This window comes from Lepidochelys olivacea, assembly GCF_965140295.1.
Source record: "Lepidochelys olivacea isolate rLepOli2 genome assembly, chromosome: 20".
Lineage (NCBI taxonomy): Eukaryota > Metazoa > Chordata > Testudines > Cheloniidae > Lepidochelys > Lepidochelys olivacea.
Genome location: NC_140430.1, coordinates 11,895,503 through 11,916,842, shown reverse-complemented (window position 1 = coordinate 11,916,842; position 21,340 = coordinate 11,895,503). Strand labels below are relative to the sequence as shown.

Here is a 21,340-nt window from a genome sequence, read left to right as displayed (position 1 = left end):
CTGCCCCTCGCCCCGCTCAGTTGCCCAGAGTTTCCCTGCCAGTGACTGGGCGCTAGCCTAGAGGTCACAGCAGGCAGAGGTGGGTTAAAATTTATTGAGGCCCTGGGCACAAAGAACTTTTGGGCCCCCACCCCATTCAAACACAAATGTATCAAAATGTATTAATACAAAGATTCCATTCACTCTTTACACAACGCATTATTAATGAAGCAAACCAGCCCATGATGTCTAAATAAACTACTCAATTTTTCCACATAGAATATGAATACAGCTAGATATCACTACACAAAGGTGTTCACTGCGACTTTGGACAACACCGATGTTACAAGAATCAGTCGTTCACAGGTCAACAAGCAGTTCTTTCATCTCCCCCAGTTTTCTTAAGCCTGACCGTTACGCAGGGGCCCCTCGCCAGCGGCAGTGACTCTTGCTGGTGGCCACTCTGACACTTGTTCCTAAAATACTTAATTAACTTTAAGAAAAAAATAAACAAATACGCACATACACACACGTCCAAATTAGTGTAATTTATTTACGTAGGGTTTGGGGTTTTTTTGCAGACTGAATAATAAAAATAAAGTACAGTTTTCTCTATTCTTTACTGGCCCTAAACAGAATAGAAACGCAAACAAACGTGCTTTGCATGTTCTTGTCTTTTTTATTGTAGTTTCTTTTGCTTTTTTGGTTGCTTTGGTTATTTTTAGCCTTGTGAGCTAGTAAATCTGCTGCCCTGAAAAGTGATACTTGTATGTTAATATACTTTTCACAGCCTCCCAGCTAGCTACTAAGTCTGCTGTGAAAAGTGACATTACCAAACATACAAATATCACTTTTCACAGCAGTTACACAGCCCTGGCAAGCCCGGAGACAAATTAAACCCTGTATGGGGAGGTGGATATGGAGGCAGTGCGGGCCTGGGGCACTGGGGGGAATGAATAGAGAGCTGGTGGAGGCAATGTGGGACTGTGGGGGTGGGAATGGCAGCAGGGGCCAGAGTTGATGGTGGAGAGGGGGGAGCTGGGGGCCTGCACCCGCTGCTGCATGGTCAGGAGCCAGAGCCAGAGAGCCCAAAAACCCGGGGCTGGAGGACGCAGAGTGGGCTTGGGCAAAGGGGGGTTGGTGAGCCTGGGGCTGGCACTTGCTGCCTCATAGCTGGGGACCAGAGCCAGAAGACCCGTGGCCAGATCCTGGGGCCTGAAGCCCTGTGGCCAAGGAATGGAGCACGTGGTTGAAGTCTGGGGCTCAAGGAGGCAGTGGGGACTGGGGAGATGGCGGGGGGGGTGGGGGGGGCTGGGGCTGGAGCCTGCCGCCACGTGGCCGGTGGACAGAACCCAAAGCTCAGTGGCCAGATTCCAGGGCCAGATCCTGAAACCCCGAGGCCAGATCCCAAAGCCTCGTGGCCTTGACCCTGCAGCAGGGGCCTTGGACTTCACCATGCTCCGGAACCAACTTAGAAATATCATGAAACCAACTGTCCCGCAGCTCCAGGTCCATCTGCCCCAGCGGCCACATATGGCCCCCTGCTCACTCTCTCAACCATTGTTTGTCTCTTTGAGCCATGAGTTCCCTGTGGGAGGGAGTGGGTCCCTGCTGGGTCTGCAGCCAGCCCTCCCGGGCACGGTCTGGCGATACACACACACAATGGGGAATTGTACATGTGCATGAGTAACAAAGGCTTCCCTGCCCCAACTCCCGCAGGTGACTGCAGACAGCAAGTTGCGATTGCTGGGCAGCTGCCCCCTGGATCGCTGCCCCACCCCAAAGCCACCTGCAGCAGAGTGAGAAATGGCCTTTGCCAGCGCTCACCTGGGGCACTGGGGGCCCCTCAGGAAGATCGGCCAGAGCACTGAGCCACGTGCCTGCAGGCCTCTCAGCTGTTCATGCCCCAGGCCAGGCAGGTGGATTGATGAGTGCAGGAGTGGGGGGAGCAGGACAGAGCAGGAGGAAAGATGCCTACCCTCCGGGGAAGAGGAGTGAGAGACAGACCAGACCCTCAGCTACAGACAGCAGCATCGGGGCACAGGTGGGCTGATCCACTAACAAGCCCATAGCATTTAGGTTTATTGACCACGTGTTCTTAGATGCCCCACCATAAGTATGTGGCACTTCACCCCCCAACTGCATTTACCCTCATCCCCTGTGGGCAGGGCCATTAGCCCCATTGCACTGATGGGAGTTGAGGGCCAGAGGCTGAGTGACTTTCCCAAGGCCACTCAGGGAGCCTGTGGCAGAGCGGGGAATTGAACATGGGTCTCCCACATCCTAGACTAGTGGCCAGACAGCTTGGCACCCTGCCTCTGGCCAGTGGGGGCAGGGAACGCAGGCCAAGGGGTCGCCCAGGCTGTGAGTGGGCAGCGCCGGGAGCCAGGCTGCTTGGCTCCATTTCTAGCTCTGACATTGAGTCACCAGGTGGCCGTGGGCATCCAGCGGGGCTGGGGAGAGGCACTTGTCACCCTGCCTCCCAGGGGCAGGTGGGGGAGGGCTAAGCAGCTGGTGTCTGAAAGGAGCCTGCAGCACCTGAGGGGCCCCATGCCCGGACCCCACAGCGCCTCCTTTGGTACAGAGGGCTGGTCTAGATTAGAGGAGAGAGCTGGCCCCACCATGATCCCCACCTGGTCCTCCACTCGGCAGGCCCCTGAGCTGTGCGGAGCAGGCTGGTTCCCTGCAGCGGGCGGGAGCGCACGGCCCTAGGAGCGCGGTGCGGGGGGCTGGCCCTCACGGCTGGGCCCCAGCGGCTCCAGGTGCAGCCACAGCCCGTTCTCGCTGCGCAGGATCAGCTCGGGCTTGCGCCGCACGGGCCTGCTCTGGTCCAGCCGCAGGGCGAAGCGCAGCAGGGTCAGCACCAGCACCACCTTCATCTCTGCCACGGCGAAGTTCTGCCCGATGCAGTTCCTGCGAGAAAGCCAGGGGTGTCAGCCGGTGCTCTTCGCCTGGAAGCCACACCCCCTGTGAGGGCAGGGATGGGGGAGCAGGGACAGACAGATGCTGGGGAGAGCCCACCCCCCTGTGGGAGAAGGGACAGATCCTCAGCAATAACAGCTGGCCCCAGCACTGACCAGAGGCCACCTCCTGCCTGTCCCACAATGCTTCACTGCAGCCAGGGAGCCGCTTGCTGGTGGGCAGCCAGGGGTGGGGGAGGGGGCAGTTCGTGCGGCGAGGGGCTCTGAGCCCGGCAGGCAGGTTACCTGGGTCCAGCAGAGAAGGGCATGAAGGCCAGTGGGGGCTGGTTCTTGGAGTTCTCTGGGTCGAAGCGGTGTGGGTTATAGACCTGGAGCAGCAAGCACAAGGCACGGTGAGGGGAGCGAGGGCGAAGGGTGGGGTGTGGGGCTGGTCCCTGAGCCAAGGGGGAGCAAAGGCAGCCCCTCCCCGGGTGCAGCTTGGGCACCAGGCTCCCCAAGAGTGAGCTTCTGACTGGGGCCATGTGCTGGCAGCGGGGATGGTTCTGCCTCCACCCAGCACTCAGTGACCCATCCCCACCCAGTGTGAATGGGGGTGCGACCCTCACTCCCCTCTAGGCGAGCTGGGGGGGGGGAGGAGGAGCTTCCTCTCTGGGGAGGGTCACTGGGCATAGGAAGCTGCTACTTTGACGGCGCTTCAGCACCCCCTGGTGCCACGCTGGGGCATTGGGTCAGCAATGACTCCGAGGGGACAGTGCCCCTACCGAGCCCCGCAATCCCACTCTCTGCAGCACAGCGCCCCCTGGTGCCACGCTGGAGGTGGCCGTGGGGTGGAGTAGAGCCAAAGGGGCAGAACAGAGTGACCAGTGGTACCTGGGGCTCCGGCCTGACAGCAGGATTGTGATGCGTCCCATAGATACTGATCAGACAGATGTTCCCTGCCAGAGAGGAAACTGCCTCATTAGAGAGAGGAAAGGGAGAAGGAGGGGAGGGGTTGTGCACCACAGGGGTTATGGGCCCAGTTCCGGTGCCATGCCCCTGGCTGGGGGGCAGGGAAGAAGGCTGGTACCTTTGGGTAGGACACGTCCGTCGGGCAGTTTGATGTCCTCGGTGCAGCGCCGGGACATGGCCGTGACGGGCGGGTGCAGGCGCAGACTCTCCTTGATGCACATGGTGGAGAAGGGCACCCGGGACAGGTCCTCCCTGCAGAGAGCAGAGCTTAGCGCTGGCCCCAGAGGTGGATGCATGGGGGACCCAGTGTGAGCCCATGAGCCAGGCAATGGGGCTGGGACAGACTCGCATAGGCATGGAGCTGGCACTGAGGGGACAAACAACACCGTGACGAGGGGGGGGGAGCATGCACATCTGAGTGGCAGGGTCCTTGGGCATCCAGGGGGGACATGCAAAACCCAGAGCAGCAGGGCCCTCGGGCACTGTGGAGCAGCCTAGGGCCATCTTGCAGGGGAAGCCCTCCAGCTTGTGGGGCTGGCAGAGGTGAAGGGACCCCAGTGCTAGGCACAGACTGGTGGGGAGGGGAGGGGAGGGCAGCGGCTGGGCTAACCCTCACAGGTGGGGTGGGGGCTGTGCTGGAACTACAGGGCGTGGAAGTGGGGGTGCTGGGGGTCAGCACTGCAGCTGAAGCAGCCATCTCACCATTCAACCTCCTCCGACTCCTTGTCCCGCAGTAAGTCCTTGATCTCCTCCCGGCAGCGCTCCTGGTACTCGGGGTGACAGGCCAGGTTATACAGCACCCAGGAGAGGCCGCTGGCTGTGGTGTCGTGGCCTGCAGAGAGAGAGGCCAGCGCAGCGTGAGAGCCGCCGGGGGCAGAGAGGGACCGTGGAGAGTCCGGGGCTGGAGGGACCCTCCCCCTGCCAGCACCTCCTCCGGGGCCTTGCTCCCTGTGACTCTCTGGCAGTGCCAGCTGGGAACTCCAGGCCCCTCATGCCTGCGGGGCAAATGGGGTGACTCTGAGCATCTGTCTCCCCTACCACCACCTCCTCCGTTGCTGGGACTGTCTGGCAGTGCCCAGGGGCAGATCTGTCTGAGCCCCATTTCATGGAAAGGCACACCCAGCTCACTCAGAGCCAGGGACTGAACCCAGCTCTCCTGCCCTCCCCCCAGAGCCATGTCATCCGCAGAGACCCCGTCCTCCCACATGAGGCGGTGAGGTCAGCAGGCGAGCCCCCCCACCTCCTCTCCAGGGGGGCTCCTCACCCTCAAACATGAAGGTGTCGGCCTCAGCTGCGATGTCCTCGTCTGACAGGTCCTGGCCGTCCTCATCCTGCACAAAGCACACACTGCTGGATGGGTAACCTGGCTCCCCGTGACTCAGGGACCCCAGCCCCACCGGCCCACGCCTCCCCCACTTCAGAGCCTGGGAGGATGGGACATCTTGGGGTGGAGTGAGCTTGGCCATCTCCCCTCCACCCAGCCCGGGGAAAGAGGCAGTCCCTGCCCTGCCCCACAGCCCCAGGCCCCAAGGTGGGCTCCCCGCTTCCCCCATGCCCAGCCTGGCTCTGGCGTTAGAGCTCCCCAGAGGTGCCAGCCTCATGTCGCCAAGTGCAGTTCATATCGCTCCACGCTGAGCATGCCGGGAAGGCAGCTCTGGCTGGGCCGCCCCAGAGAGCTGGGCTGGGGGGCAAGTCCCGGTGTGACAGACATCACACAGCACCTTCCACCTGGCTCCCCAGGACTCTCTGGCAGTGCCAAATGGGAACTCCAGGCCCTGCCCTGGACGTCAACGAACCCCCACACTCCCGAGGGCAGGATCTCCCACTGTGTCCCCTTGGCCAATCGCAGGACATCCGTGACCTCCCCCCACCCCCACGGGGCAGGCCCCCCCATGTCCCCTTGGCCAATCGCAGGACATCCGTGACCTCCCCCCACCCCCACGGGGCAGGCCCCCCATGTCCCCTTGGCCAATCGCAGGACATCCGTGACCTCCCCCCACCCCCACGGGGCAGGCCCCCCCATGTCCCCTTGGCCAATCGCAGGACATCCGTGACCTCCGCCCACCCCCACGGGGCAGGCCCCCCATGTCCCCTTGGCCAATCGCAGGACATCCGTGACCTCCGCCCACCCCCACGGGGCAGGCCCCCCCATGTCCCCTTGGCCAATCGCAGGACATCCGTGACCTCCGCCCACCCCCACGGGGCAGGCCCCCCCATGTCCCCTTGGCCAATCGCAGGACATCCGTGACCTCCCCCCACCCCCACGGGGCAGGCCCCCCCATGTCCCCTTGGCCAATCGCAGGACATCCGTGACCTCCCCCCACCCCCACGGGGCAGGCCCCCCCATGTCCCCTTGGCCAATCGCAGGACATCCGTGACCTCCCCCCACCCCCACGGGGCAGGCTCCCCCATGTCCCCTTGGCCAATCGCAGGACATCCGTGACCTCCGCCCACCCCCACGGGGCAGGCCCCCCATGTCCCCTTGGCCAATCGCAGGAGATCCGTGACCTCTGCCCACCCCCACAGGGCAGGCCCCCCCATGTCCTCTTGGCCAATCGCAGGACATCCGTGACCTCCTCCCACCCCCACGGGGCAGGCCCCCCCACCACGTTACCTTGGCCAGGAGCAGGATGTCAATGAAGTCCACCGTCCTGCCCTGCTTGGATTTGAGCCAGGCCTCCCTGCCCCAGTGGCTCAGGGCCTGGTGGCGCCGCTGCACCACGTCGGCCGTGAAGCGGTGCACGGTGTCGCAGGCGCGCCGGAAGCGCCGCCCGTCGGGTGACAGGCGGTACAGGAAGTCGCAGTGCAGGAGCAGGCGGTGCTGGCGTCCCACCACCAGGGAGCTGAGTTCCAGGATGGCTGCGATGTAGTCACTGGGTGTCCTGCAACACAACAGGCCAGCATGTGCCTGACAGGCCGGGGCGGGGGCCCCCTGATCAGAGCTGGGGGATCCCGGCGGGCTGGGCCTTGCCACAGAGCGATGGCGTGATCTCCCAGCCACGGGATCTCCGGGCCGGGCCGGCGGGGAAGGGACCAAGCTTGGGTGCCTCTGGCTGCTGCTGCGGCTCAGCCAGTGTGGGATGGTGACAAATGACCAGAAAGGGTTAAGCATCCTGCAGAACAAATGACTCAGATTCAACCCTTAAAAACATACGGGGAGATCACGTTTGTGGTTTTGGGTATTTACGTACATACTAGCAGAGGTCAACAATGTAATCAAACAGTCCCTGTCCATGCTGTATTCGGTTAATTCAGAGATCAAAAGAACATCAATGAACTGTAAACGCAGGATATCGTCGCTGTATTCCTCTCTCTTTGAAATGTACAGCCAATCGTCTGCGACTGGTGGAAAAACCGGCAACTGCCTTGTGTTACTTCGTGTAGCTAATTACCGGTGATGGACCTACTTCAGAGTCGCCCTGATTGCCTATTGTTGGTCTAAGGACTCCAACCTGTCAAAGAAGGCCTGGAGTTGTACAAAAAGACCCTTGGGTCCTGATCCTGTTTATCTCAGATCTGCTTGAGGCTTCATGCAGGGGAAGCCTAAGCCACAAGGACTGAGATCCCAGTTCTGACTGGACCGCCCTGAATATAAACACTGGACTATAACCAATGGACTATTTCTGAAAGAACTCTTTGCCTCTGCAAAGCTCTCCATCTCGGCTATAAATCTGAACCTCAAGAATTATACTCATGTCTGTATGTGCACCAGTGCAGTAAAACAGGTACAAGCTGCCGACGAGGGCCCTGCAGTACACGTACAAACTGGGGGCAGGAGGGTTCTGGGGTGATGGGACTGAGGCGAGGAGCTTCCTGGCAGCGAGAGGCATGCAACAGCAGGATCATCCCCCAAGAGTCACAGCGCAGCCATGCCGACCCCACAGGCGTTAGCAGACAGACCTGCGAGTGCAAGCACCAAGCACCAGCCTCCGCGCAGTGAGCTGCAGGAGCTCCACCCCCAGTGCTGACCCGGGCCTGGCGCAGCCACTATAGCAACCCCCCAACGCCTCCAGACACCCCACTGGAGAGCCCCTGCCCAGGCCTGCAGTAACGCCCTCCCCGCCCTGGGATCTCCAGTTCAGGGACCCATTCCGTGAATCCGGCCAGGCTCACTGGGGCCAGGCCAGGAAGGGAGGGAGGGACCCTGCAGCCCATTCTCCCCACTCTGACCTCCCCCAGTGAGGGGGCTCCCACCCTCGGGTCAGCGCGGGGCCCTGCTGGGGGAGCTGCCCCCGCGTCACTCACTCCTGGCAGTTGCTGTTGTAGCCGAAGACGCATTTCTGCAAACTGTCCAGGGTCATGAGGCTGATCTGACCAAACATGTCCAGGGAGGTGGAGCCTGACGCCACCAGCCGGCGCCACTTGGCCTGTGGGGGAACAACAGCCCCCGAGCAGCTGCCTGCAGGGACAGCACTGCGGAGCCCAGTGCCCATGCAATGCGGGTGGGCCAGCGTCAGAGACAGGCAAGCAGACAGGGGAGGAGGCTAGTGGACTGGTGCAGTGACAGGGCTGGGCATGTGGTGGGGGCAGGTGAAAGAGCAGTGGGCAGGCGGGTGGGTGGGCAGGGTATCGGTGCAGTATATGCCCGGGGGGCGGTGCAGGGCCAGAAGCACTGCATAGTGATGGTACAGCATATTGCATAGGGCGTGGGGGAGGCATGGGGAGGGCAGGCTGCTGGTTCCACATATGCCAAGGGAGGAAGGCACTAGTGCAGCGTGTGCCATGGGGGGAGGGTCCCGGGCAGGCTGGCAGGTGCCAGGGCAGCGTGTGCCATGGGGGGAGGATCACGGGCAGGCTGGGATTTGAAGGGTGCCAGGGCAGCGTGTGCCATGCGGGAGGGTCCCGGGCAGGCTGGCGGGTGCCAGGGCAGCGTGTGCCATGGGGGGAGGATCACGGGCAGGCTGGCGGGTGCCAGGGCAGCGTGTGCCATGCGGGAGGGTCCCGGGCAGGCTGGCGGGTGCCAGGGCAGCGTGTGCCATGCGGGAGGGTCCCGGGCAGGCTGGCGGGTGCCAGGGCAGCGTGTGCCGTGGGAGGGGCCAGAGGCACAGGCATAGATTTGGTGCCATGACGGGAGGGGGTTACTCACATGCATGATGTCAGTGCTCTGGTTGAAGATCTTCATGTAGGGCTTCAGGATGTCGAAGTGGAAGGCTGGCGTCAGCATGCGCCGGTGCCGACCCATTTCGGACCATTGCTCAGCAGCAAACCGTCCCCTGAGATGACAGGCACTCAGCTCAGAGCCCTGGCAGAGATCCCGCAGCCCAGGCCCCCTGCAGCCCGCTGAGTCGCAGCCAGCTGGGGTGCTCAGCGAGAATCAACCTCCCTGGTGCATGTTGGGCAGCACGAGAGTGCGTGCACGTGTGCAATGCGTGCATGGGTGGGCGTGTGAGTGAAGCATGTGTGTGTGTGTTTGTGGGGGCACGTGTGGGCATGAACATGCAGGCGCATGCGTGTGTGTACGTGCAGGTGCGTGGTGGTATGCGTATAGAGATACGTGCGCATGTGACGGCGTGTGTGTGATCCTGGGCACACCCATGTGCTGGCGCTCACGGCTATGGCACGAGTAGCTCCAGCTCCACACTGACATAAGAATGGACAGACTGGATCAGCTCAATGGTCCATCCAGCCCAGTCTCCTGTCTGCCAACAGTGGCCATATCCCTCCTTTGTCGTCTCTTTTCCAAGCTGAAAAATCCCCGTCTTTTTAATCTTTCCTCATATAGAACCTGTTCCATACCCCTAGTCATTTTTGTTGCCCTTTTATGAACCTTTTCCACGTCCAATATATCTTTTTTGAGATGGAGCAACCACACCTGCATGCAGTATTCAAGATGTGGGGGTACCATGCATTTATATAGAGGCAATATGATATTTTTCTGCATTATTATCTCTCCCTTTTCTAATGGTTCCCAACATTCAGTTCGCTTCTTTGACTGCCGCAGCACATTGAGTGAATGTTTTCAGATAACTATCCACAATGACTCCAAGATCTCTTTCTTGAGTGTTATCAGCTGATTCAGGCCCCATCATTATTTATGTATAGTTGGGATTATGTTTTCCAATGTGCGTTACTTTGCATTTATCAGCATTGAATTTCATCTGCCATTTTGTTGCCCAGTCACCCAGTTTGGAGAGATTCTTTTGAAACTCTTTGCAGTCTGCTTTGGACTTATCCTGAGCGGTTTTGTATCATCTGTAAATTTTGTCGTCACCTCTTTACCCACTTTTCCAGATCATTTATGAATATGTTGAATGGGACTAGTCCCAGTACAGACCCCTGGGGGACACCACTATTACCTCTCTCCATTCTGAAAACTGACCATTTATTCCCCCTTTGTTTCCAGTCTTTTAACCAGTTACTGATCCAGAAAGGACCTTCCCTCTTATCCCATGATAGCTTACTTTGCTTAAGAGTCTTTGGTGTAGGAACTTGGTGAGTCACTCCCCTTCCCTTGGTCAGTCAGGGACTGCGATGAGGTAATGCTCACCTGACCCTGAAAGGTCAGGGTGGGGGGACACAGCCAAGAGGGAAGAAAGAACATGATAAAAGGGAGAGACATTTGCCATGGTCTTCTCTCTTCCACCTCCATCTACAGACCTCACCAAGCCACTGAAGCGCTGATCAAAGGGGAGAGCCTGGCTGAAGGACAACCAGCTAGCCTGTGGTGAGAAGCATCTAAATTTGTAAGGACAATAAAAGTGTTAAGATCAGCTTAGAATGTGTTTTGCTTTCATTTTGTTTGACCAAATCCGACTTGTTTTGCTTTGACTTATAAATCACTTAAATCTATCTTTGTAGTCAATAAATCTCTTTGTTTATTCTACCTGACACAGTGCATTTGGTTTGAAGTGTGTCAGAGACTCCCCTTGGGAGAACAAGCCTGGTAAATATCAATTTCTTTGTTAAATTGATGAAATCTCATAAGCTTGCAGCGGGCATAACTGGACACTGCAAGACGGAGGTTCCTAGGGTTGTGTCTGGGACCAGAGATATTGGCTAGTGTCATTCGACTGCACAGACCAAGGAGCAGCTTACATGCCAGGGGCTGTGTGTGAACAGCCCCAGAGTGGGGGTTCTCCCAGAAGAGCAGGGTAAGGCTGGCTCCCAGAGTCAAGGATTGGAGTGACCTAGCTGATCATCAGTCCAGATAACACCAGAGGGGAACATCACACCCTCCATTCCCCACAAGCCCCTCCTCTGGGGTCCGGGCCCCATGACACCAAGCACAACAGATCCAAGCCCAGAAGAAAGGGCACTCACCTAGCCAGGGCTTCAGGAAGCCGTAAAACAGGTAGTCCTTAAGTGCGATGGCAACTGTGGGGGAGACCAGAGACGGGCAGGCCCAGGGGTTAGTGCTGAGACACACATGGCTCGGGGGTGCAGAGATGCGGCACACCTGGGGTTTAGTGCTGAGACACACACACGGCAGAGTGGAACAGAGATGGGCGCACCCCGGTGTTAGTGCTCAGACACACACGGCACTGGGGGCGGTAATGGGGTGCACCCTGGCGTTAGCGCTCACACACACATACACGGTTTAGGACACAGGGAAGGAGTGCAGGACTACTGTTATCAGAGCCCCGGCTGGAGCTGCAGCTCCACTGGGCCCCCTTTTGGTCTGGAAAGGGGCAGCTGCAGGAATGTGGGTCTGTCCAGTGCCCACCTGCTCCACAGGCTGTTTCCTAAGGAGCCTTGGCGCATCGCCCTGTGAAAGCAGCCCCCATCAGACAAGGCAGAATCCTGCTGGACACCCTGCTCCAGGCTCTACCCTAGGAGCCAGGAGGGTGGCTGCTGGGGCAACGGGACAGGCTCAGTGAACAGCGTGAAGGAGCCACACGACAGGGACCAGGTGCTGAGCCACCAGGCCCCTCACGCAGAGCAGTATTGCTCTGAGCGAGTCACAGACAGGTAGGAGGACACGGGGCACAAGCAGCATCCGCAGCCTGGGCCGGGCCTGCAGCGCGACAGAGACTCCTCCTGGGGCAGTGCCTGTGACCCACGGACTGCGTGAGCTTGGCAGTCACATGGGGCCTTCACAATAGAGAGCTTGGCATCCTTAAAACTCCCTATTAGCTGTATTCCCTGGCTCTGCGAGCAGAGTGGGGATCCTGTGGCTACAGCAGGGTCTGGAGGGGGCTGGGAGCCAGGACTCCTGGGTTCTATTCCTGTCTCTTACATGGACATGCTGTGTGAGTCCCCTGCCCCCTCTGTACCTCAGTGACTCCCTACCTCGCAGGGCTGTGCGAATGGCTGGCACTCGGGTGGGTGACACGGGAGACGGGCAAAGGTGGCTTGGCAGGCCCAGCTCTCTGAGACTGAGCTGGCCACAGCTGCTCCTCTCCCTGGGTCAGCCAGAGACAATAAGGGGCAGAAACTGCCCCCCCTGCACCACTAGCCCCAGGACCACCCCCTCTCTGCACCATTCTCCAGATTCCCCCACCCCCAACATCCCACTAGCCTCACGGCCATGCACCCCCACAACAGTATCAGCCTCACACTCTCTGCTGCTCCCCATAGGCCCCCGCAAGAATATCGGCCATTTGGTCCTTATGACTCTCCCTGACCTGTTTCTCCCCTGGACCACCTCCCTCATTGTCCCCTTCACCCCACAGCCCTGCCGTGCCCCCTTTGGGACCATGGACTGAGTTGATGAAGGTGTCCCTGAGCCAGCTGGATGCTATCAGATCCCCCACTCGCCTATCACCAGCCAGGGATGCTGGCAGGGCTGCAATGAACCTTTGCTCCCATGGGTCACTGGCCCAGAGCCTGACGGCAGCTCCAGCTGGGCTTCAGCCAGTGGGACGTGCTCCTCTCAGGACGCTAAAGGATGGCTACAGCCTCTGCCCTAACTCCTCTGGGGCCAGGGGGACTCACTAAGGACCCTGGGTTGGCAGCACCCAGCCAGACAAGCAGCCCAATGAACAGCCACCTGCCGAGCTGAGCTCGGCCTGAGACCTGATCCCTTCCCCCAGCCCCGACAGCCAGGCAGCTTCCTCCTCAGCCACGTGGAGGAGGGCTGGTCGCAGCAGCCAGTCCTCCTGGCCGGGGGCTTTTCTAGGGAGCAGCTGCCCTCTCACCACTGGGCCCATGTCCCTAGAGGTCCCGTCATGGCGGGTGCAGCACACATAACATCGAGAGCTCCAGGCGCCTGCTGGGAATCCAACCCCTGCTGAGCCCCAGGACAGACAGACGGACGGACACACAAACTCCTGGGGCTGGGGCCACCCTCACTACCTGACTCCAGCAGCACGGGTTTATCGGCCTCTGGGTGGAAGAGCCGGAGAATGGGAAACCAGGGCCCAAACCACCAAAGGCAGGAGTGGCTGTAGCCCCCGACGAGCTCATCTACGCACTGCATCCCCTCCTCCGTGTTCTGACCCTACAAAGAGGAGCCAGGGGTTAGCCACGGGCCAGCTGGGACTCCGGCCACGTCTCCGGCCAGGGCGACATGCTGGGCCCAGCGCCCGACTCAGCCCACTGCAGGAGCGGCAGCTCCCCAAGCAGACCCACTGCTGGCTGCTCTCAGAGCGCCTCTGGCTTCCTTTCTAATGGGGGAGGGAGGGCTGCCCTCACCTGGCAGTCGGTTGGATGGGGCCACTTGGGGCTCCCTGTGTTATTGCAAACACGGCTCCCAGCCATTCTCCGTGCAGAGGTGAACCCGGGGGCTCAGTGGGCAGCGAGCATGAGCCCTCAGCCCCGGCATGAACTGGCTACATGCATTCACACAGCCCCAGCACTGCATCCCCGCCCTGCGCTTCTCTGCCATCCAGCTGAGCTGAGCAGGAGACTGAGGGCTCCTGAGCCCCGAAGCACCTCTCTCCTGGCCCCGTGACATCCAACTCTGCTCCAGGGAGCAACGCTCATTGCTCAGACCCAGCTGCTGGCTTTGAGGACTAAGGCCAGACCTCCCCTCTCTGTGTCCTGCCAAGCCCGCCTGGCACTGGGGGAGGGAGCTGGACTCTGTTCCCGCTGCTGCATCAGCAACGGGATTGTTTACAAAGTTCCCGCAGACTGCACTGGGCTCCTGGGCACAGCGAGTCATACAAAGGGCTGGCGGGGTAGCGCTGGATGCTAGGCTGGCGGGGAGGGGCAGCATTTCTATTTGTTTCTTTGGCTCTGGACTTAGGGCCCTGGTGAAACTTCCAGAGTCACTTCTCAACCACCCTGCAGGGCAGCAGTTCAGGGATGAGCAAACAAGCCCCAGCGTAGCGCCACGTGCCCTTGGCCCTGCGGGCCCAGGCGCCACTTGGAGCAGGGCTAATTGGGAAGAGTGGCAGCAGTACGTTAACGGGGACAGATGTCCCCTCCGCAAGGGGGCAGAAGAGGCTGGAGCAGGAGCCCCCAGGCCAGGGAGCAGCGACCAGGCTGGGGGCTGGATTCCGTCGGAGTCTGGCTTCAGCTCATCGCGCGTCCCCCTGCAGCGCACAGCCCCAGCAACTCGCTCACCAGAGAGGGGCCTGCGCTGGCGGTGCTGGGACACCTGGAGGCGTTCTGCCTGCTCCTGCACTCCTCGCCCACACCCCAGTGGGACTCTGCCCCATCCCCCTATGGCAGCAGGCAGCCTTCTGGGTGCCCCTGGATCCAGAGAGTAGCAGGGGCTGGGCTGGACTCCCCAAAGCAGTAAATGACACAATCTCTCAAGAGCCAAACAGGAATTGGTACAAACTAGGGCACAAGGAAGACCCCACCCCCCAAACACCTGGCCCCCGCAGCTACATGGCCCCATTTTATTCCCCTGCCTCCCTGCACAGAGCACGTTGACGGCCTTTGCCCAGGGTGAGCTGGTGCAGACAGTGGCCTGCAGCAAGAGCAGTCACATCAAGGGAGCTGGAGGAGCTGGACTAAGGCAGCCTGTCCTCCAGGGGGGATCCAGAACCGCCCGGGGGGGAAAAGGGGATTCCGTAGAGCTGCACAGCCCAGCCTGCCCGACAAGGTTTCCACTGCAGCACGGCCCCAGAGACAGGCTGAAGCTTCCTGGGGCTGCCTGGGCAGAGCTGTCCCACAATGGAGCAGGGAGGCAATAGCCCCTCCCTCCAATGTGCCCCCACCTCAAATAGCACAGCGACAGCTGGGGAGGGGTCTGGGAGGAGCCACCAGAACACCTCAAGCTCTGGGAAACCTGCCTCTCTGGGGGAGGCTACAGGAGCCCAATGGATTTAATTTCTTCAAGGGCAGGAAAAGAGGTGCCTAGATCCCAGCTACCAGCCCCTCCATGGGCAGGGATGCCTGGCAGCAGGGGGCTCTGCCATCCAGCAGACAGCGGCAGAGTCAGATCCAGCGGGAACGAACTCAGACTGACAACACAGTGCAGGTGTTAAACAGGGAGGGGATCGAGCCCTGGGAACTGTTAGGATATAGATATTCAGGCCTGTCTGTAAAGGCCTATCCCCTAAGAATTTAGGTGTATTCTTATCACTTGGCTAATTATAGAGGTATAAAAGAAAGAATCAAAATCACTGTCTGCTGGTGTAAGGGCCTTCTCTTACTATGACAGTCTGAGGCCCTGTTCTTAGCTAAGACCTTTGGCTAAGCAGCAGAGGCAGCCATAAGCTGGGAAGCGAACAGTCACATCCTCACATTCCAAACTAGTCACATTGAAATAAGGTGCTATTGGGCTGTTAGGCACTATCAGGACAGGATTGTATTCCTATCACCTCCAGAGAAAGGGAAGTGCCTAGAAAATGTAAAAGGAAACTTAGTTTGATAGCATCCTGTCTGGCAAGAACTCACTTATCAATAGCTGGGATGTGAAATCCTCATTTCTGTATTGTCTTGTCATTATAGTTCCCACTTTGCTATTGTTTGTCTGTATCATCTCTGTCTGGTTCTGTGATTGTTCCTGTCTTTTGTATTTTTGTAATTTTGCTAGGTGTAAACTAATTAAGGTGGTGGGATATAATTGGGTACATAATCATCTTACAATATGTTAGGACTGGTTAGTTAAATTTCAGGAAAATGATTGGTTAAGGTATAGCTAAGCAGAACTCAAGTTTTACTATATAATCTGTAGTCAATGAGGAAGTGAGTGGGTGTGGGTGGGAGGGGGTGGGCATGTGGGTGAGGGAAATGGGAACAGGGAATGGGGCTGGGGAAATTGGAATAATGTTTGGCTAAGGGCAGGAATGGGAACAGGGACACAGGTGTAAGGCTCTGTGGTGTCAGAGCTGGGAAGGAGGATACTAAGGAAGGAAACTGGAATCATGCTTGCTGGAAGTTCACCCCAATAAACATCGAATTGTTTGCACCTTTGGATTTCGGGTATTGTTGCTCTCGGTTCATGCGAGAAGGACCAGGGAAGTAAGTGGGTGAAGGAATAAGCCCCCTAACAGGAACAGCTGGCCCAGGGACACAGGGGCTTTGCCATCCCTGGGAGTCTTTACATGGAGATGGGCTGTCCCTTTGTAACGCTCCCTCCAGCACAGCCAGGAGCTTGGGGCTGGCTGAAGGGAGCTCTGGGGAGGGTCTCTGCCTTGTGTGACACCGGCAGTCAGATTAGAGGAGCAGAATGGTCCCTCCTGGCCTGACCCACCCTGCATTCAGCTCTGGGCCCCCTGGATAGTAAACCAATCCCAGGGGTCAAGGCCAGAAGAGGCTGCTGGGCCCACACAGTGCAGAACACAGGGGAGAGCAGCCAAGGTGGCAGGGAAGGATTGGTTCACCCGGGCAGAGGAGCGAGTCAGTTGAGCCAAGGGGCCTGCACTGATTATGTATGAGAACACGAGGGTTGTGACCCACGGGGCTGGGGGGTTGACCTGGAGCAGAGGGAAACCCAGGCTGGACAGTGCGGACTCCGAGGAGCTATTGCAGGGAGACGGCCATTAGCTCCCCAGGCGGATTGTCCTGTCTGGTGCCTTCCCCAGGGCTCTGGTCGGGCTGCTCTGCAGGGTCTCAGGTGACTGGCTCCCAGCCCTGCCCTGGGGAAGTCAGGAAAGCCTTCATAGCACCATGATGTCACACTGGGGGTAAGGGACTGGCTGGGAGCCCTGTCCCTTGGGATGTTCACAGCTAGCCTGGCCAGGGCCCTGGAGAACAGATTGCTGGGGCCAGTCCTGCATAGGTTCCCAGGGGACGGGCTAGAGGGGCCCAGCTGGTGTCTCCCATCTCTGGCCCCACAAGTTGTGTCTATAGTGCACGTAGACACCCGTGACCTGCCCATGTCAGCTGACTCGGACTCAGGGCTGTAAATCTGAGGTATAGACATTTGGGCTTAACTGGAGCCCAAGATCTGGGATCCCACAGGGAGGAGGTCCCAGAGGCCAGGCTCCAGCCCCAGCTGGAATATCTACACTGCAGGGTAACAGCCCCACAGTCTGAGCCCGAGCCAGCTACAGGTGTCTACGTGCTGTACGGACATACCCTCAGAGCCTCACCACCACCCCCAGGAGTCAGCGTACCTGAGGCTGTTGTGATCAGCTTGAGGAAATCAGGGTGCACCAGGCACAGGACTGGCAGGAAGGGCCCCATCCATGTCACAAAGACCTGGGAGAATGTAGCCACTGTTTGGGACACCAGGCTCAGCCCCTCCTCTCCAGGTATGAACTGCAGGAGGAACGGGGCAGAGTTAATATAGGAGGGACCCAATCGTACTTGGGACTCCTGAGCAAGTCAGCGCATGCCAGGCAGGGGCAGAATCGGATCCTGTGATCAGAGGCAGGACTGCCGTGTGCAATGCCTCACCAAGTGTATCTGTCAAGACCCTCACTCCTGGCCCAGTGCTCACATCCCATCCATCTTGGGGGATGCTCCCCAGAGCAGGCCATTTGCACCTCTGTCTCACTCTGCATGTGGGCCGGCATCCCACCTGCCCCATCCAGTGCCAGAGGTGGATCCCAGGGCCCTGCCGTATCCGGGGTGCATCAGACCCAGCAGCCATAGGAAGGGCCCCACCCACAGCAGAGGGGGAGCAGCAGCGTGGCTAATGCCTCTGCCTCCAGCTCAGGCCCGCCTCGTTGGGTCAGGAAGTCTGACTGAGTTCAGACGCTGCTCACTCTGGTGCCAGACAGGGCGCGTGCTGAGAACCTGGCGGAGCTGTCCCAGGACCCTCGTCTCCTACCCCTGCTCGGTCCCAACCCCATTCCCATGCGTCATGCAGCTGCAGCGAGCACGGCGCCCTGAGCAACCTGCCATGCCATGCTCCCCTTGCCAGCACCAGCTGGGGCCAAAGCCCTTCACCTGGGAGAGAGGGAGAGGCTTGAACCAGCAGGGTCACCTGCCCCCAGCCCTCTCAGGGACTATTCTACCAGCCGCTCCCTTGGGGTGGGCCAGGGTGGCTCCTCCCAGCAGGGGTCAAGCCATGTCTCAGTGGCAACAAGGAGTAAGAGGGGAGAAAAGACACTCACCCCCTTCTCGCCCCCACGGGACATGACACCTACCATCCCCAAGTGTCCCAGCAGCCAGTTGCGACGCGGGGGCTCCGGGAAGCAGTGCAGCCGCTGGCAGGTCACATAGTAGCGGTGCCAGGATCTCCCAAGCTGCAGGAGGGTGCGGAAGAGCAGGGCCAGCAGAGCAAGGAGCAGGGCGGAAACGGTGTAGGCGCGGAAGGGGGTCCGCTCCATGCTCAGCAGCTCCAGCACCCAGTCCGTGAGCGGCAGCATCCTGGGGGGAAAGACCGGGCTGTTACCGGGGGTGAACTGCCACTGGGTCCCTTTGTTACAAGCTGTATGTATGTTACTGAGCTGCTGAGAGGTAGATACACTGGAGGGTAGGGAAGGGTCCAGAGTGACCTAGACAAATTGGAGGAGTGGGCCAAAAGAAATCTGAGGAGGTTCAACAGGGACAAATGCAGAGTCCTGCACTTAGGAAGGAGGAATCCCATGCACCGCTACAGTCTGGGGAACCGACTGGCTAAGCAGCAGTTCTGCAGAAAAGGACCTGGGGATTACAGTGGATGAGAAGCTGGATATGAGTCAGCAGTGTGCCCTTGTTGCCAAGAAGGCCGACGGCATATTGGTAGGAGCATTGCCAGCAGATTGAGGGAAGTGATTATTCCCCTCTATTCGGCACTGGTGAGGCCACACCTGGAGTACTGCTTCCAGTTTTGGGCCCCCCACCTCAGGAAGGATGTGGACAAATTTGAGAGAGTCCAGCGGAGGGCAATGAAAATGATTAGAGGGCTGGGGAACCTGACTTACGCGGAGAGGCTGAGAGAACTGGGCTTGTTTAGTCTGCAGAAGAGAAGAGTGAGGGGGGATTTGACAGCAGCCTTCAACTACCTGAAGGGGGATTCCAAAGAGGATGGAGCTCAGCTGTTCTCAGTGGTAGCAGATGACAGAACAAGAAGCAATGGTCTCAAGTTGCAGTGGGGGAGGTCTAGGCTGGATATTAAGAAACACTATTTCACTGGGGGGTTGGTAAAGCACTGGAATGGGTTCTCCAGGGAGATGGTGGAATCTCCTTCCTTCAAGGTTTTTAAGGCCCAGCTTGACAAAGCCTTGGCTGGGATGATTTAGTTGGGGTTGGTCCTGCTTTGAGCAGGGGGTTGGACTAGATGACCTCCTGAGGTCTCTTCCAACCCTAATCTTCTATGATTTTATGTGTGAGCCAGGAGAGAACCCAGCCCCCCTAGCCAGCCAATAACCCTTCCTGCTCCTAACCCCCCAGGCTCCCCCACACAGCCAATAGCCCTTTCTGCTCCCCAGAGGCAGCGTGTGCGTGTGTGTGTGTGGGGGGTCACACAGGGTCACATATCGCCCTCTCCCCCCAAGACTTCTACCACGGTTCATATCCACTGGAGCCAACTGGCTCTTCCCCAGGGCACAGGCTGGGGCTGGCTGGTGTATGAGACTCACTGCCGACTTCTCCCTCTCCTCACACAGGCCTGGGCTCTGCAAAACTGCCGCGAGCTTCCCCTGGGCGGGCAGGGCAAGGCACTTGGCAGCAGGGCGCTGGCTCCCTCGGCCATGCTGCAGAGTGGCTAGTGCTCGCACCTCTTCCCGGCTCCTGCTCCCTCCGCATACAGCTGGCTCTAGCCCTCCGTGCCCAGCACCTCCCTGGCGCAGCTGGCTCCTTTCCTGCCCTTCCCCCCTGCACAGAACTGGCTCAGGGCTGCCGCACAGAGCTGGACCTTGCCCCAGCTGCCTGCAGGCTCAGGGCGGTTCCCGCCCAGCTAGAGCCTCTCCGGGACCCTCCTGCACACAGCTGGCTTCAAGCTTTTACTCCCGGCGCCTCCAGCTCCTGCCCGTCTCCCCCCATCACACACCTGGGGCTGGGCTCTCCTGGGGGGCACAACGGCCACTCCCCGCCTGCCTACCTACCCCAAAGCCGGCCTTCCCCAGGCCCTGGCTTCCTTACCTGCCAGAGCTCCCTGGACACCAGCTGCAGCAGCCTTTCCCTTGGGTCCTACAGCCTGACAAGTCTGGTGCAGCCAAGGAGGGACTTCCCCGTCGCGGTGGGCTGTAACCTCAGGAGCAGCTGCCTGCAAGACCGGTCCCCAGCTGAGACTCCATAGCACGGCGTGCAAAGCCGCTCTGGAAACCAAAACGCCTTTGTCCCCGGCGCGCCTGCCCTGAGCCCCGCTGCGTGCCCCCAGAGCCTTTGCATCGCTCCGCGCCCTTAATAGTTATGGGGCACCTCCGCTGCCGCCCCGCCAGCAGCCCTCCGAGCCCTGCCCCCGCCCCCGGCTCCCCCTCCCAGCCCGGGGCATTCGCTGCTGCCGGGATCCCGGCTCATGGGAAGCCCCGCTGACACCGAGCCGGGGGGCTGGGCCATGCAGAGCCCGGCCCGGGCAGGGGACGAACCAGCCGCTCCGCTCACCTGGGCCGGGCACGGACGCTGGGACTCACGGGCTAAGCTCCGGGAGCGGCCTTCATAGCCAGGCGGGGCCAGAGGAGGGGCTCGGCTCAGCTCGGCTCCATGGGTGATGGGCTCCAGGCTGGGACACGATTGCCCCCTACCGGGGATCCGCGCGGGTCGGGGTGTGGCTCCGAGCGGCCGCAGCCCGGGGCAGTCGCTTGGCTCCAGCGCCGGCAGAGCCCGGCCCGCCAGCTCCAGAGAGCAGGGGCCACAGCTCACGCTCCAGCCCGCAGGGCCCGGGAGCCACCTCTGCTCTTGTATCAGCAGCTGATTTGTCTGCCCGGTTCCACCCGGGGGGCACTGTGCCGCTGCCCCTCCCCGCCCCCCCCCCCCCCAGCTCTCCCCATAGCGACTGCAGAGGCCGCAGCGCTACGCTGGTGCCAGCCAGGGGCCCTTGTCTCTCTGGCGAGGGGGCAGGGAGCCCAGCCTGGTGCTCAGGGCCTCTGCAGCTGGCCGGACACGGGAGGGGAAAGCCCAGCCTCCCCCCACCAGCCAGCGTGAATTGGCTCTGCACTGGATGAACCTGTGCCCATCACACGAAGCCACTGCACAGAGCCAAACACACACCCAGGGAGCCCATCCAGAACAGTGTCATTTTCAGAAAAAGCCCAACTAACCCGCCACTTTACACCCCGTGAACATCTGACACCCACAGCCTGGGACTGCTCCCTTGTGTGTGTCTGAAAGCGAAGTTAGGGAGT

General features: G+C 59.8%; 1 protein-coding gene across 1 annotated transcript; it reads right to left on the bottom strand.

The window, feature by feature from the left end:
• Positions 1 to 248: 248 nt before the first annotated feature.
• LOC311510262 (ultra-long-chain fatty acid omega-hydroxylase-like) lies at positions 249 to 19,658 on the bottom strand. The gene is given in 14 exon segments (XM_084609791.1): positions 249 to 2,892; positions 3,186 to 3,268; positions 3,771 to 3,835; positions 3,967 to 4,100; positions 4,551 to 4,680; positions 5,113 to 5,179; positions 6,463 to 6,730; positions 8,094 to 8,215; positions 8,935 to 9,026; positions 9,029 to 9,061; positions 11,109 to 11,162; positions 17,243 to 17,387; positions 18,221 to 18,443; positions 19,637 to 19,658. Coding segments are annotated over 13 exon segments (1,620 nt in total). The 5' UTR covers position 18,443; positions 19,637 to 19,658; the 3' UTR covers positions 249 to 2,687.
• Between the last annotated feature and the right edge of the window lie 1,682 nt (positions 19,659 to 21,340).